At 35.9% G+C, this 17,808-nt stretch overlaps 1 protein-coding gene across 1 annotated transcript; it reads left to right on the top strand.

The window, feature by feature from the left end:
• The first annotated feature begins 2,176 nt into the window (after positions 1 to 2,176).
• Positions 2,177 to 16,974, top strand: LOC120630947. Its single transcript, XM_039900313.1, has 9 exons — positions 2,177 to 4,891; positions 5,345 to 5,506; positions 9,045 to 9,263; positions 9,438 to 9,592; positions 10,085 to 10,307; positions 10,881 to 11,061; positions 11,697 to 11,803; positions 12,897 to 13,013; positions 13,541 to 16,974. The coding sequence occupies exons 1-9, from the start codon at positions 2,327 to 2,329 to the stop codon at positions 13,643 to 13,645; spliced, it is 3,834 nt and encodes a 1,277-aa protein (XP_039756247.1). The 5' UTR covers positions 2,177 to 2,326; the 3' UTR covers positions 13,646 to 16,974.
• Positions 16,975 to 17,808: the final 834 nt, after the last annotated feature.

Below are 17,808 nucleotides of genomic sequence, written 5' to 3'. Positions count from 1 at the left end.
CTGAGTTCTGAGCCATTTTTCATAGTTCTCGTAATTCATGTTGTCGTGGTAGTCGCCTGATTTGGTACCAGCTTTAAAAGTGAGCAACGCATTGGGTATAAACCCAGTTTCAGACCCTGCGTGGACAACGCTTTCCTTTCGAAATTGGTTTTTTGAGGCCCTTACAAGAACCATCGGTCCAGGATTTTCGAGAACAGTGCGATGAATCTACATAGGATTCGTCCGTATATACAATAGGCCTTCCCTCTTGACGATATTGTTTTATTTTACGTAGATATTCTATGCGTTGAAAACGTTTATTTGATGTTTCAATCAACACTTTCCGATTGTTTTCGGTGTTTTTCCACCGAAATCCCAAACCCTTAATTATTCGCCGAAGACTTCGTTCTGAGCCGTTGAAATTTATGTCTTTCTCTAGTTTTTGTTTCAGCTTTCCGACGGTAGGAAGTTCATTATTTGTTTTGTGAAAATTATGAATGCACCTCTTTATTACTCCTTGGTCGAAGTTATCAATATTTGTGACCGGTTTTGTTCGGGAACGTTTTTTGCCAGGTGTTCTGAACACTGTGATTAAATCGGAACTACTGGCTTGATTGGTGATATTCCTTACCGTTGCTATTGAAGTTTTTGTAGACTCTGCTGTCCTTTTTTGGATTTTCCCTAAGTCACTGATTAAACTATTTAATTTCATATTTTCTGCCTTAATAACTTCTGTAGTTTGTTTCATCTGGCTGCTGCTGTCGGAATGGCTGAGTAAAATACTCGTAGCGTCGTCTATCTCACGTTTAATTTGTTGTAAAGAAACAATTAATTCCTTAGACTCTTTTTTCAAAAAACAATGCACGTCATACACCATTTTCCGTGCCTGTCTTCTCAAAACAGTATTATATCTTTTAGGCATATTCAACAGTGAATATAATAAAGTCACAAACAAACCAAATTAACAAACTTACACTTAACAAACAGCAACAACAAAAATTAACAGATATAACAATACAATTAAACTTAACAAAGAGCAACAACAAAAATTAACAGATATAACAATACAATTTAGAACGCGACTGTACACTGGAAGTGCGCGGGGCGTCGTATCGGTACGGGGGACGGATGTGACTGGAGAACCAATCAGTTAAACTTACGTTGTACAAAATATTGTGGTAAATATAACCTTACTTCCTTGTATCTCCATACTTCCTTGTTTATTTTTCAAGCCTCTCCTTACCTCTACCCTCCATAGTATGAATGTAGCAATCTATGGAGGGTAGAGGTATGGAGGATAGAGGTAAGAAGAGTCATCTGTGTATATGAAAAAGTGTCGTCAAAATGTATTAAATTAGGATGGCGCCACATTTGCATCAGGGTAACTCTTAAAAGAAGCGCCAAATATAAATATTGTTAGAGTAGGCTTGAAAAATAAACAAGGAAGTATGGAGATACAAGGAAGTAAGGTTATATTTACCACAATATTTTGTACAACGTAAGTTGTTGAAATTCTCAATAATTAACTACTTTAGTCGATAATGACATTAAATTTTTTAACTAGGCATACTTCAATTCATCTACGATTGCTACATTCATACCATACCGTGTGCATCCACCAGCGCCATTGTGGAGGATTTTTGAACTGTTATTTAGCGCATACACTGGACACTTTTTCAACTTTTCTCACATATAAGATGACTCTCCTTACCTCTACCCTCCATAATTCATACCATACCCTGTGCATCCACCAGCGCCATTTTGGAGGATTTTTGAACTGTTATTTAGCGCAAAAACTGGACACTTTTTCAACTTTTCTCCCATATAAGATGACTCTCCTTACCTCTACCCTCCATAATTGAAACTATAATTAGCAGAGAATTAGTCTTGACTAGTCATGTTTGGGGGCGTGGCCTACTCGGACGATGCCGTGGCGTGAGTATACGCCAATATAAACACTCTCTTTTTTAAATCTGGGTCGTGATTCTGGGCTCCACATTACAGTTGAGATTATAGTATTTTCTAAATGTAGTGATTATTGTCTGGTCTTATTTATCAAGAGATTTTTTTTAACGAATATTCTTGTTAAAAAATAAATAAATACAAATATATTAAATTTTTGAAAATCTAACGTTTAAAAATGCTTACTGTCAAATTTCTGATCGCAATAAAAACATATGTCAAAATGTTACAAATGGCTGCTTTGTGTTCGTCTTGTTATTTGCCGTATTTAAATGTGAATCAGTCATGAAAACTCTAAAATCTAAGCATGATAAATGAAATAAGAATATATTAACTCGGTGTGCTGATTTTAACTGACTACTAAGCAAGAACAACGGATATCGTGATGTCGTTCGACAAGGCACCTGAAATAAAGAGCAGAGAGATCGATAAAATCAAACGTCGTCATAAAATTGACGAAACTGCTATTGCAACTGTGTTTAAAGGTAGCGAGGATACATTCCAGAACCCGAAAATGGATACAACAAGCGAGAATGCCGGCAAACCTACCGAGTTATGCCTTCAAGGCAACTCGCATCTCATATCTAGTACAACTAGCAGTCTGGCCGATACGCCCGGTGATTCTGGTGTTCTATGTTTGGATAGTGAAGCTTCCGAGGCAACGAGTCAAGCTCTTATGTCGCACAGTCTCATTGGAGCGGAGGAGCTCACTTGTGATAGTATTTACGATGCAGCACCTTCTGGCTCCCAGGATATGATCAAGAGTACCAACAGCAGTATTATGACTCGTAGTGATATAGACAACCAAAACGTCGGTGGTCCAGATGATATTGTACCTGAACTCCTTGTTGAAGCACACACAAAGCCTACATACGAAAACTTACCAGATGTGGTTTTAAAGGCTCTGGAAAGTGAGAAGGTTTGTACAGAGGAGACTAAAAAGTCAGCATTAAGAACATCTGAACCCAAGAAATCTTTATCTGAAGATATTGTGTACAGGAGGAGGTGTCGAAAAAAGTCTCTAAACGGAGCTAGTTCTCAAAAAAAAAGAGTATCCTTCCATGAAGATATTTTAAATAATACTAAAACAGACAATATTCATATAGAACGAGGATTTGTATCTTACGGGCCTGATAGTTCTTATTGTGATAGGTTTAGGCAGAAAAATGCTATTAATGATAGGTTTTCATGGTGTGCTTCTGGTGATAAAACACCAAAATATGCAGCAGATGTAGCCCAGCAAACAATGTCCGATATTTTAACTTACGGAGACTCAAAACAAGATAGGAGTGGAATATTTGAATATTGCCAAGTTTATAGACAGAGTAATGATGACAATAAAGATAGAGATAACAACAATGATCCAAAACCAAATGGCAAGTTATACAACTGTGATTCTAACAGCTCGGATTCCAATTTTAGTTGTGACTCTGAGTCGTCCTCTAGTGAATCCCTATCCTCAAACTCAAATAAAACTGAAACATTGCCAGTACACAAGAAAACAGATAAGACACAAAAATCATACTCCTGTGATGGATTTGAAAATAGTGGACATGTTGCATTTATAAGAAAAACATATTTCTCTGAAGCTGATATTGATCAATCACACGATCGCAAGAATAAACCTCTTGAAGTAACCCAGAGTCCAATTACAGTTAAATCTGTCCTCAAGAAAAAGAGATACATTACAACAAATATTGTAGAGGAAAGGAAAAATAATAATAAAGTGTTAAATCTACTAGATGCTAATAACATAATTGATTCATTAAAAAAATTCTATAAAAATTTCAACTTCAATTTTGCACCTGAAAAAGGCTTACCGGAGACCAGTTTTGAACTAAATACCGTAGTTGAGGCATTACCCTGTGATGTTAATCAAAACAAGAAGCTTTCTAAAAGTTTAGATTCTGGTTTCCATATGGATGATGAAGATGATTTTGTTGAAATTAATTTGAACTCACAACATCTGGAAGCTGAAAAACCTAAAGAATTATCCGGACCAAAAAATCCTGTTGCAGGAGATAGAACACCAAATGAAGGATCACCACGCCACAAACTAACCCTGAACATGACAACACAGCGTGACAAAAAACTTGTTAACAAAGGAGAGGTTTTACCCTCACTCAGCAAATATGTCGTTAATTGTGAAAGCACTGTGTATGAGCACAAAGGTGTATCATATAGCTATGTCCACGATACATTCCAAACTGCTTTTGAAGCACCCAAGGAGACTTTCGTACCCATTCCAGAATCTACACCAGTTAAAGAGTTACTAACATCTTCAAGCAAACAGGATTTAAGTTCAAAACAGTCCGATGTTGATACCTCAAGTCGGACATCAACACCAAAGCGACAATTTAACAAAAATGTCCAGGATGAGGCAGATCAGAAAAATGGACTATCAAAACATTTGTCTTCACCCAAGAAACAGAATGTTAATAGATACAGTCGCAAGTCTGCATCAACGGTGCAGCAGAAAAATGACGAAACCCCTCAACCAATTAGCGATAATTGTTCTAACACAGACAACTCAACCTTGAAGGGTGCGGACGATTTCATTGATGAGTTTTTCGACAGCCCTTCTATGCAGAAACTGCAAACGAACAAATCCGCTTTGCTGAGCAGATATCTTAAAAATGTATGCCAAAGGAAAGACTTAGAATTGAAAATAAAGAATAACAAATTCTTTCAATTCAAGATAAGAATGGAGCGACAGTTTCCGAGTATCGTGTATCCGTTCAAAGATGTGTCGGAAACGTTCCATATTTCCGCCGCAAGGATGGCCCGTCTTATTGACAAAGAAATGATAGAGAACAAAAGGCTGTCTGTACGACTGCTTACAGCCGAGGAGCCATCATACTTCGACAGTTTTGAAGACAATGTCGCCATTGAATGCAATGAAAAACTGAGACTACAAATATTCTCATACCCAAATGAAACTTTAAATAGGGTAAGAAAGAGTTATGAAACCTATTTTAATTTGAACCAATTAAAATCGTGACTAAGCTTTCTCATAATCGCGTAACTTTATCTTTATGTTCTACTTACGTAACAGTCAGAAAATTTATTTGAACGTTTATTTTACTCAGATGAATAAAGTTTTGAAAAATACATAATTAGAACCGAAAAGCATTTGGATTATTCTAGTTTTCCAAGAATTGACTCGTGGAAATAATTTTAAATATCCTTTTTTTGAAGCCTTTTTGAGCATGGTGTTGTGCGAATTTTTTTTTGTGCAGCTCTATTTTTAGAACCGGTTTCGATTATAAATGTTTCTTTAATTTGCCAAAGAAGATAGCATTTTAAAAGCTAGACTATTACAAACACCGCAGGAATACGTGAAAAATTAAACACAACATGGTGCAATATAAACAAGTTTTAATAAAAAATATAATTGTTACAGATGATGAAAGTCCAGTCTCCATATAACATGGAGGATGGTTCATGGACACCTCTCCTAGTTTTTATAACAGACTATGCCCTCTATGTAGCCAGCGTGAGTCCTGGTGGTACGGAATATGACATCCTATGCCGATTACCTCACAACGAATTAGATGCCATCGCGGTAAGTTAATTTTTCGAAAATTTTGTCTTCAATTCCTAATATATCCTAAGTCTAGACTTAGGTTTATACTTAGGCCGGATTTAGACCCGGTTAGGTTAATCTGGGTTTAGATCAGCAGTGTTAAGGCATGGGTAAAAGCAGCCCTTACATTTATGTTCGGCCATATGCAATTGGAAAGCTGGTATTTCTTGGTGCGATTCTAATACTACAGTTTTTTCTTTTTACTTTTTGACGTATTATGATCGATTAGAAATCTTAATTTTTACACTTGACTTGATTTAGGAATATATTATCTAATTACGCCCTTATTTGGGAAGTAGGTTGAAAAAAGAAACTAAATAGTTTGAGTGATTTTTATATGATAGTTGCGCGAAAGCTTTAGTAAACATTATATAGCTATAGCTTTCGCGCTACCTTAAAGCACAAAATAACTAATCATATTTTGATGAAATTTGCACGTAGGGACCGGTAACTAGTTATGAATGTTATCTATGCATTCCTATCTATGCAGGATTCAATCTGTGATTTCGGAATATTAGACTGATGTTAATTGAGTAATATACCTAACTAGAAATTTCGCTTTTTTTGTTTGATTCCATTTGTCCGAGCTAATCTGACTAAAGTAATAATCCTGATCCTATTTGAAGGAACTTTCAACAGGAAGGTAGAAGACGTTAAAAGAAGCGCTCTAGGCTTTTTATACCGCGAGATACTGCAAAATAGATATTCAGCATAAGAATATTAAAAGTGTCTATTAAGAGAGTGTAAGCAAATGCAATCATACCTCATAATTGAGGTTACCTTTATTATAATTTGCATAATAATAACTATTAATAAGAAAGGAGATTTATTGTTTACGTAAAATAATTAATAATATAGCTCTAAAAGATTGGCGTTTACGACTGGTGTCTTGGGTCGCAGACATACTATAAAAGTAAACACGATAAACTTGAAACGACTTGTCAATGCCCTATTAATTACTTATACAGTGAGTAATAATGATTGATCTCAATGCTGTAATAATAACAAATAAACTGCGTCGATAGCGATGCATTAATACGCATGAAGATTGCCGACTAACCTCTTATCATCCTCTAGACTAACCCAACTGCACCTGTCGTATATAAACCTTTTTTTTTTTTTTTGGCTTAAAGGAAAAGCTTGATTGTTACCGACCCTTGGGCAGGACGGAGGTTATGTGGGACTCCCCCCTCTAAAGGTGGTATACCCAAACTAAATACCAATAAGGCGTGTCTCTCCTTTTTGCTTTGTTAGACGCCCGAGGAACCAATAGTATAGCTCCCGCACGTCTACCAACAACCCCAACCGATTTATAAACCTAGTACCTTCCTATACTAATAATAAAAGTAGAAAGAAAGTCTGTTTTAGTTTGACACGCTCGTAGCGATTGTTTGAAACTACCAGTCGTTTTAAATTTTATTACCGTTTTATCTAAAAGCTATCCATGAACCATGAGAAAAACTTAATCATCAATAGCAGTCAATAGGGTTGTCTGTTTGCACATTAATCAAGCGGCAGCGATGAGCTAAGTTAGAACGAGAAAATAGTTTTTTTTATTTCCTTCGAAAATGCTCACTTTGTTTTTCTAATCATAAGGTAGCCCGGCAGAGATCGCTACTAAGCGATAAGGCCGCATTTTGTATTCAGATTGTGTCTTTGTTTAGCTATTCTTCTTTTATTTCTTCAACTTGTACCACTATAAGTTGAAGACAACTAAAAAAACTTTAAATAAAAACCAGCCCTCTAAAAATTTAAAATCTTTAGAGGACTGGTTTTTATGTTCATTGAATATTTGCACCAATCTTTTCATGATAAGAAACCCTGTAACTGGATAATTTGCTAAATATTCTGCTTAGTTGACTAGGTCTAGTCTAGAAAGCAGACTATTTATCAAATCAAAAATCCTTAATAAAAAAAAGATGTAGATACTTTGTCTTGTTTATATCGCCGGCAACATGTTGTTACAGGTGTCATGAATAACATTCAATAATTTGCATATTGCATATACATGAAGTTGCCGTAGGTACACTTTTTATGGTGACTCACACGATTCCGCTCGTGATAATATCAACAAGACAAGTAGGTCTCATGTACTCGGCATTACACGCAACGGCTCGCGTGTTTTGCTTTTATTTAGTCACAGTTTTTGAAAACGACGAAGTGGTTGGGTTTTTAGCGTATACGATAATGTTAAGATTGTTTTGGTCACGTCTGTTGCGTATTTGTGGAATTAAAATATTGCATGCTACTTGATGGATTATTACAAGATGTAAATAGGTCATACTTAAGGAAGTATTAATAAATGAATCAACACTTCGAATAAATGCTTTAAATAAGAAAATATTTATGCTATGTTTTATTCTAGATAAAGGCATATTATACAACGTGTAAATTAAAACAGAAATAATACTTGACAGGCCTAAGAGGTTTCTTTTTCATAATGTACTGTCTCTGAGACTTATCTGTGAAACCGGAAACCTGCAGTGGTTTTTCAGTAAACCACTGCCATAATTTTTACTTAAAGAAATCTGATACAGCCCTAACATCACATGCAAAATTAAATCATTTGGCGCCTGTCAATTTATTAGTTACGCGTCGCGTTACGTAGGTACTATGCGCGTGTCGTTCTTTTATCTTCAATAGGGTTGCCATAAGTAAGCACTTAAAATGTTTTTAATTGGTTTGTATGGAAAGATAAATATGCTTCTTTTGATTTAATAGACGGCCGATTTGCGCAGTTTGCAGCGATTCTCACAACTGGAAAATGTTTGTGTGATGAGCATGAATGTTTTTTAGTGTCTGGGTGTATATTATTCATAAAAATATTCATCTCAGTAGCCATAACACAAGCTAAGATTACTTTGGGGCTAGATGGCGATGTTTGGGTTATCGTAGTATATAAATTATTTATAAAAAAAAAAAAATAAATTTACAGGGTAATTCCTAATAAAATATTCTTATGCATCCTTGAGTATTATTTCGTAATTACGTTACACGTACGGTTACGGTTTTCTGATGAATATTAATTCTAGATAACTGTGCCCTATTTTTATCGTGTGAAAATCATCATGGTCAAACTCTTACTGACTAAATCCCAACGATGTTCCTACTCACCGCCCGAGGGCGGAGAACACTTTTGCACACAACCGCGACTCTGCCAGCGGTTGTCCGCTGAGACTGACATTACGTTCCCATTTTCGCTAGTCTGAGGCGTGCCGGAATAATAGCACGCCAGCCACCAAGAATTGTGCTGTGTGTGTGTGAGCGGTGATGGAAACGCGGTTGTCCATCACCCAGAAGTACTCCAAAGGCACTAGGAACAAGAGAGGTCAACGGGAAATAAACTCCTGCCAACCATTCTCAATGATAACTGTCCCCTACCCCAACATTGATATAAATATGTGTAATATTGTTCACCTATTCAATTACAACCATTGCCACCTCTAGATAATATTATCATATTTCTGTTTAAAATAATTATTCCCACTAAAGAGGTAAATTCTCTTCCAATCCAAAGGTTGGTCCTGAAGCACAATACATTCAAGTGATCGATATAGCAGGCAATATTGCTTGCTCCGTCGTTACCGGCGAGTCGACCCTTGGTGCAAGACTAGCATCTTCTCTAGAATGGAGTGCACGAATATCGCCGCTTCGAATCCAGCGCCCACCTGCAATGTTGCCGCTAAATTGTCGCCATCTTGCCTCTGCGGTGACCCGACAGAGGCATGAGAAGAGGGTATGTTATTAAAACTTCTTCTTTCCAAAGAATTTGAAGCCGATAAGTCAATAAAAGAATGGCGATAATTTTTTATTGACTTACACGAGATTTAATGTTAATTCAGCTGCAATTGCTTGCTTGCTGCAAATATATTTACAGCCGTTATAAAGTTCATAATTTATGTCCATTCAGGTACCACCCATTTTATTCTACGGTCGCGCATGTTCAGGCGACGCTGAAGATAGACTCATAGAAGCCCCTGGAGCATTCGCACCACCTCTTGAAGGATACTTGATGTGCAAGACTGAAAAGAGTAAACGCTTTGAACCCTGTTATTTCTTACTCAGGCAAGAATTTCTTACATTACTCTTATAACGATAATATCTTATAACATGTCACTAGACAACACGTTTATATCACTGATAAATAGAGAAACATAAAGGTGATCTATGTGACCAGACCAAAAGTTCCAATTATAAACAGTATTAATTATAGCAATATCATAACATGGAAACTTTATGGAATCATTTATTTTTTCTTCTAAAGCATTATGCGAATACAGCAGTATGATTCGAAGTCTGTTTTTTTTGCTGAACAGCATCATGTTCTGTCTAAAATAGTATACTTAAAATTAGTCCAGTCACTTTATCTCCATTTTGTGTTACGTGCAGTCGGGAAGTTTTTAAATAACTAAATCGTCGTGTAAGGTTATTCTGGAAATTGTGAGTAATGGATATGATAATATCCATTACGAAAAGACTTTGGCGGCTTTATATAGCTACATGACATTCTCTTCCAAGCAACCAATGCTTCACATAATATAATCCTTCTTTTTTCAGGGCTGGAATCCTCCACTGGGGTCCACATTCACCGGACGGTACCCCGCTACCAAACAATATATCCCTGCGTTCAGTAGTAGGAGTGAGAAGACACGTAGACGCATCCCGAAGACCACATTGTTTCGAGATAGCTCTGGTTGACTCGAGCAGATTGTTACTGGCAGCTCCTGATGATCCTACAGCTTCCTCGTGGTTGCAATCGTTACTGCTTCACGCAGCCCAGGTATGTATGTTCTCCACTTGATATGGACATTTCAGTATTTCTTCGAGCCGTGCCGTAACATCAACCCAGTATTTTTCATTATAAGTTTAGTACATATCCTCTTCTGGGGTTTTATTGACAGTGATCATATACTGCACTCTTTCGTGGTAGCTTTAGCTTCATCAGAGAATCACGTAACCTTAGACTAACAAACAGGTAACAATGATCTCAAGCTTTGCATTTAGATAGATACACAGGTAGACAATCTCACGGTAATTTTACATTGACCTTGATTTCCGTATTCAAATATTCGGGTTGAATTTTAGAGGGTACGATAATATGTCAAACACCTGGATTCCAGATTTGGATACTCTTCCACACCCATTTAATGCTAAGGCTAGATTTTATCTTCTACTGATCTCCCGGTATAGCCTATAGACAGGCTATTCGGGGACATACGTTGTGCCTGGTCCAATGCCATTTTAAATCATCTGTACTACCTTAAAGACCTTCCAGAATGGTAATAAATGTTTTTGTTGATTACTATTCCACCTCTAAAAGAAGCCATACAAAATAAAGATGCGATTTTTCCAGGCCTTAGAAGAAAAAGATGGTGCGAAGAAGACAGACCTTCGAGCGGGTGGTCCCCCACCAGCCTGTACCGTCCTGGTGACTCCATTTGAAGTGATCAGCTTACGAGATACTCTAGACTTAGCATTTGTTGCGGGTGCAGCTGCTTATCTTAAAGATAGAGGATCCGACGCCTTGCTCAAAGGTATGTTAATTTGCTATTACTTACGACCAGTTTTTTGATCGATAATAGGCTTGCGATTGACTGCATGAATGTTTGGTAATAAGTTACTATAAAAATAGAAAAATAAAAATAATTAGCTCCTATTGAATTTTTATTTTGGAAATGAATGAAATATTCTGTACTGATTTAGATAGTCAGTTTTTCGATGTACCTTCTAGTTCGTCCCATTATTTACAAACAAATGATTTACGACAGAAATTATTAAGCAATATAAACCAAATTCTACAAATGGATTCATTTTAGTATTTTTTTCCTTCTCCTACACTTTCCTGTGGATAAAAATCATCATTATCATTATATTCACCGATTGACGTCCACTGCTGGACATAGGTCTTTTGTACGGAGATCTAAAATCAACGGTCCACAGTCGCCAGAGTCGCTTGGTTTCAGCGTCTTTCAGCGACTCCATTGATGTCGTCTGTCCACCAACACTGCGGTTACCGGTGCGGGGTCGCCATTCCAGCTGCTTAGACCCCAACGATATCGGCGCTTCTATCTATGTGCCAATTATTGACGCCTCAGCTTAGCGACTCGTAAATAAAAAAAGATTCCAAATTTATTTTTAGCTAGAATAATATGTATTCTATTATTTCCAGAATACATTGAAGAGATGCGGACGGATATTGAAATACTGGCGTGTGGTTCGATAAAGAACTTGACAGCATTCAAGATTCCCGATACGGATGAAAATTGGTGTTGTTTGGTTAGTATTTTATTAGTACATCTTTATCGACTTCCCCTCAGAATGAGAAGGGTATCCACCATCGGCAGTAGTTCACCACGCTGGCCAAGTGCGAGTGTTTAATTTCACATGTCTTCGAGAACATTATGGAGAACTCTCAGGCTTGCAGATTTGCTAATGCATTTCGTAAAATAAAAATTCACATACTCTCAAAAGTTAGTCTCGGTTCCGACTTACTTTTATCAGGACGTCAATTTATATAGTGAAACATCAATAGTGACTATTCGGTTAAGTTCAATAATTGTTTTAATTCTTAACAGTTGTAGGTTGAATTGATGGGTTGAAACAATTCCCCGTGACTTCAATCCGCGAATAGCTCACTGATTAGATTTTGTACGTGACCTTGTATACTTTCTGGAACGACTACTTTTTACATCTTTTTTTATACTACTAATTTTATTGCTGTTCAAATTATCCGTGTTTATGGGTCGTGTCCGGGTTTTTGAAAATCTCGCAGGAACCATTTTTCCCTGGCATGAATCCTTTGGCCGTATGCTGGTTGCAAACTGTTTCAATGTAAAATTTCACCCATGAGTTGAAGTGGTCAAGCTATGCATGGTTGACAAATGCTATTTTTGCAAATCCCCTGGGTACTTTTAACCATCAGCTTTTCCGGGATAAATATTATCTCATGTCCATCTCCAGGATGCAAGATACACTTGTGCCGAATTTTATAAAGATAGGTTCAACGGTTGAGCCGAACATAGGTAACTAAAAAACAGACGGACACATTCGTATTTGTAATATTTCGTTGGTCTAGTTGTGAGCGTGTTTGACTGCAGACCTCGAGGTGGTGATTGGTCGGTGATTCACCCTCGTGCTGTGGAGGGCAAGTTAAGCTATTGGTCCCGTGCCTGATCTCTTTCCGTTCTTTTCGTAGCTGCTATCCCATCAGTATAGGAATAGAGAGTGCACCTGCGTTTGCGCACACACTTGTACACTAGAATATCTCCCGCATAGTTGTAAAATGATCACTATGGCCGAAATCTGTTAGAGACTGTATTAGTGTTGATGTAAGTAAGTACTCATAAAGGACGCATGTTTGTGTTTACAGGAGTGGAGCGTGTGCGAGGCACGCGAGCGTGGCGCGGGCCTAGCGCTAGTGTTGTCGAGCAGTTCCGAGCTTGAGAGGCTTATCGCAGCGCTCGAGCAGGCCTACGCGCATCTCACTGTAAGTACTCATATCATTATAATGGCCGCATCCCAGTTAAATCTACTACACCAACAGGGAGTCGTTACTAGTAGTCGCTACTACACTACATAACTTACTAACCTAACAACCTAACAGTTACCTGTCTGAGGCGATACCTAGTGCGATAGCGGAAAGTAGAGTGGAGGATGGAAGAGGTTTTTAATCCGAAGGTCACTTAGTGAATTTATTGAGGAAGCCAGGCATGCCAGATGACGGTAAGGAACGAAACACACACACACACACACAAACACACACAAGCACACACACACACGTCATGCCTGATAATCAGCGCTGCTGTCACTTTTGACCGCAGGCATCGCCCTGTTCAGCCAAATTAAAATACGGGAGTAAGAACATTTTTGTTGATCCCTTAATTCCATTGCACCTTAACTGTACCTTTTTTACAGTATGTGTTACAGTAGTTTAGGCGAATAAATATCATATTTAATTTTAATACATAATTACATTCAAAAGGTGATAAATAAAAACCGATGTTTACCTCATAGCACGAGCCGTTCCCGCTAAGCGTAGTTGAAGCTTCGAAGTCAGCTTGCAGTGCTGCCCACACCAAATACGAAGCGTCTTGGTCCCATATGTTGCCGCAACAATAAATACTATGTTAAAACTAGTTTTAAACGTTACTGGCCTTACTAATAATCGTTGCATAACGTCGGAATAGTTACACTCTTTGAAGGTGCTATCAGTTGAAATGTGATACAACACTGCATAAGTAATCTAATGTAGTCATTTTCGCATTTCAACTGATAGCATCATTCAAATATCAGAGCGTGAATTAAACAAGCAAATATTCTTACATCACTCAACTGTGCGGTGTATTTATCACGTTCCTTAAATTTAAAAGGTGCTGTCAGTTGAAGTGATTATAGTTATATCAAACATACTTGTATCAAACTATTTGCTATATAACTATTTACTATTCTTATGTAAGCAATTTTCACATTTCAACTTACTGTACCTTTCAAATATCAGGGTAGTGTGAGATTATCTATCTTAGTTTACTTAGACAATATCGTGAATGTTAACTGCGATATATGATATAATATCAAAGCGCGCCATCTAGTGACAATACTGTTTCCCAATATTTTAACTAGATGGCGCTTCCACGATACCATATAAATCGTAGTTAACCTCGAATAAGTAAACGTAGGTAGAAAATATACGAGGCACTCAGTGCGTGAAAAAACACTGCACTACTATTCCGACGTCATGTGGCGTATAATATATAAGGCCCTGTCTGTCTTGTAAATAATACAATGCACTTGTAGTATTTCCCCGAACCGGGGACGACGGAGCATCTTACACATGTTTCGTTAGGAGATCGATCCGAGAATCCTCTTAAATGCCCTAAAGTCGTAGTTAAACATTGCTTGTTACCACTAGTTATGTATGAATTTACGTTGAGTAAAGATTAGTGCTAACAAAGCGCAGATTACAATGTTTGGATATCGATCCGGGAAACCCCCAATGCCTTGAGGTATATCTAAACATTGCAATTTGTGTCCTGCTACCACTAGTTACGTGTGAATTTACGTTGGCTCTAAAAATACTCTATTTGCTTTCCACGTAATCCGCGGGTAGTGTTATGTTCAAAGAACAGTACTCGTATACAAATATCGAAACACTTAAACGTTACTCTAAGAAGGACTTTTGTAAAATGAAAACCAGCAGTTTAGGGGCCTTACTGCCATCGCTTAAGTAGTATTTTTATATTGTTGTTGACGTTTCGTTATTGTTTTATAATCCTTATTTTTGGAACGTCAAGGTTCGCAAATTGATAATTTTAAGATAATACAGTTTCTATGGTAGTAAGGTCCTTAACAGGATCATTAATTACAATTTATTATTGTGTTATTTACCAGACAGCCTATGAATATTTTATATTTTTTCCAGTGATATGTTATTTGCAACTATTCGGCAGCTCATCTTACTTAATAAATAATGAAAATATATTATTTGTATTGAAATAAATGAAATTAAGTTGCTTTTACTAAAGGAAACCATATACCTGAAGTTTAATATAATACTCATACGCATGTGTCACAAATTATTTGTACACTCTACGAGTAATAGGTAATAATGTTTATAATCAGTTTAATTGGATACTGTTATTCTATACTATTACAAATCAAAATATTATTCCCAAGTAATTTATATGGAAATAATTATTTAAAAAAAACAATAGATATGCAAGCGAAATTATATCTTTGGCAAATATGCTTTAATATATGTATAAATATACTGTTCAGAGTTGCAGTTATGCTTAAGAGGTAACAAATTGGATTGCTCGATTATAACCTTTAAAAAAAAATAGGGGAAGAGAGAAATGTTAAAAAAATAAAAAAATAATTCGAAAGCACAATATAATTTATTTGTGAAAGTTTTAATGGAAAATTCACAAAATTCGTAGCAAATACTTAGCGACGTACTTACGTGCTATGTAGATAGGTTGTAATATTTCGTAGATTAAGGTAACACAGTTCTAGCTAAAAATGCTGATAAGTCTTAGAATTTACAACAAAACTATCTTAAACAGTGTAATAGATAAAGTTATAAGTTAAACAAGCCTTAACATTATATATGTTGCTGCGTTATATATAGCTGTATCACACTTTCTGGAAAGCTTGTTTGTAAAATACTCTACTTACAATATCAGACGAAGAACGCACGAAAATTTGCCGTATCTAAACTAAAAAAAACTCCGTTTGGTATCGATATGCACTAAAATATACTTTATTGTAGTACTAAGTAAACACTAAAAAAAATAAAAAGTTTAATCCTCAGTGCTACAGTAAATGAATAACGTATGCACAAAAAATATGTTTGTAGTATGCCTGCCCTTAAATAAACTGCGTTTGGTTTAGAACTCAATATTTTTTCATAATATGCAATATGCATGTGCATAGGACATAATTAAAACTACACCACTTTTAAATCTCTATTTAATCAGCTCAGTTCTCCACTAAAATAATTTTAGTGTAGAAAGAACACATCGATACAGTATGTTGGTTTTATGACTTCGTCTTAAATCCTACATTTAATTCGTGAATATTCTTGCGTTTATCTTCTGTAGCCTTAATACGAGATTTGCTCGCTCGCGATCGAGTTGTTTTCAGAGTATTAAATTCTGTATCGTCAGAGTAAAGTGGAACTTATGATGCACGGTTTAGAGTAGTGTTTTACAAACGTTCTTTCAAAAGCCAGTTCTAAAGAATTGTAGGGAAATTTGGGCTTTAAATCAATTTTATTAAGATCCATTGTACACTGATATTGAAATATTTCGATACTCGAAAACGACTCCTCCATTGCGAGATAGTGAATCTTATGTTAAGCGTACTGTTCTGGCATTTTCCTGTAGATAGTTTCTCTGTTCTGCATGAATGGTAAATCTCCTAAGTATTTCATGAATATCTTGTATGAGTCTGATATTAATTCTAACTAATATAATAGTACGCTCATTTCATACATTTGTCTCTTCCATATAAATATATCGTAAACTATTATACTTCATATTATACTGTTATGTATGTAGTATGTATTAATCTGAATACATAAACTAATATGGATCTGTGCTGCTATATAAAATTAATGTATAAGTATACCAAAAAAGAAATTGCTATTAAATTATTGTTCGTAACAAATATAATGCTATAAATTGATTTGTACCAAATCCTCGATTAAACTAAAGTAACTGTTCAAAAATATTGTCATACTTTTTAATGTACGTCTCAGTTCAGTTTATAAGAATCATACGTTATTGTACTAAAAGAAACGATGTGTCCTGGATAGTACTACTTTTACAGTTGAAATTTGAGTTCAGATTGTGTCAGAATTGTGTAATGCGGTTGGTCACAATTTACACAGTAATTTATTTGGTTATTTCCACACATTTATTTGGTAATTTGCCTGATTTTTGACTTTGTTTTTGTTGGGAATTTTGTACAATTGAATGTCTGCCAGGATCGGATTTATTCATAATTTATAAAAAATTCTGATATAATTTAGGATATTTAATCATTTTTTCAATTTCTCTCAATATTAATTATTATATTAAAAAAAAAGTTGTCAAAGTAGTTTCACACTAAACGATCTGATGACAAGGTGCGTAAAATTTATAAATACTTATCCGTAAGGCATTTCATAAATTATCTGCAGTTATACCCGGTACATCAGAAAATAGTGTCAATTTGGCTGAATGCAAATTCTGGACTTAAGAATTGCATAAGTAGTTTTTACTTTTCACAGCGATTTGAGATTAATCTATATAAAAGGTGGAGTTTTCAAATGACAACTTGTGGTGCAGATTTTAACCATAAATGTTTTCGCGTACTAAATAGTCACTGTTAATTTCATTTTGGTTTAGAATTTATAGACAGCCAAACTAGCACCAGTGTGAAAATACTTTACAGCTTTTGTGTCTATTCGAATATTCGCTATTAAATCTGGTTAATATCATAGGGTGAGTAGTGACCCAGGCATATTGATTTTGGTAACTTTTCTCGTAATTTTAAAGTAGACCATCATTATTAACAAAGTAAGTAGAAATGAATAAAAATATTTTTTTAATAAAGTGGTCCGGCCATGGGTTCTGATACCGCCGACGATAATAACAGCAATATAAATGAAACTGAGCCAGAGCATTTAAATCATTGTGTTGGTGGTATTATTGGAAAAGTGATCTCAAAGCTTTACGAAGATTCAATATCGACAAAGATTATATGCTAAGCTTTAATATTTTATGGAAACCGTATAAAAT

The sequence above is a fragment of the Pararge aegeria genome, chromosome 17 (assembly GCF_905163445.1).
Source record: "Pararge aegeria chromosome 17, ilParAegt1.1, whole genome shotgun sequence".
Taxonomy (NCBI): domain Eukaryota; kingdom Metazoa; phylum Arthropoda; class Insecta; order Lepidoptera; family Nymphalidae; genus Pararge; species Pararge aegeria.
Note: the sequence above shows the minus strand (reverse complement) of the source record. Positions and strands in the feature narration are given on the sequence as shown.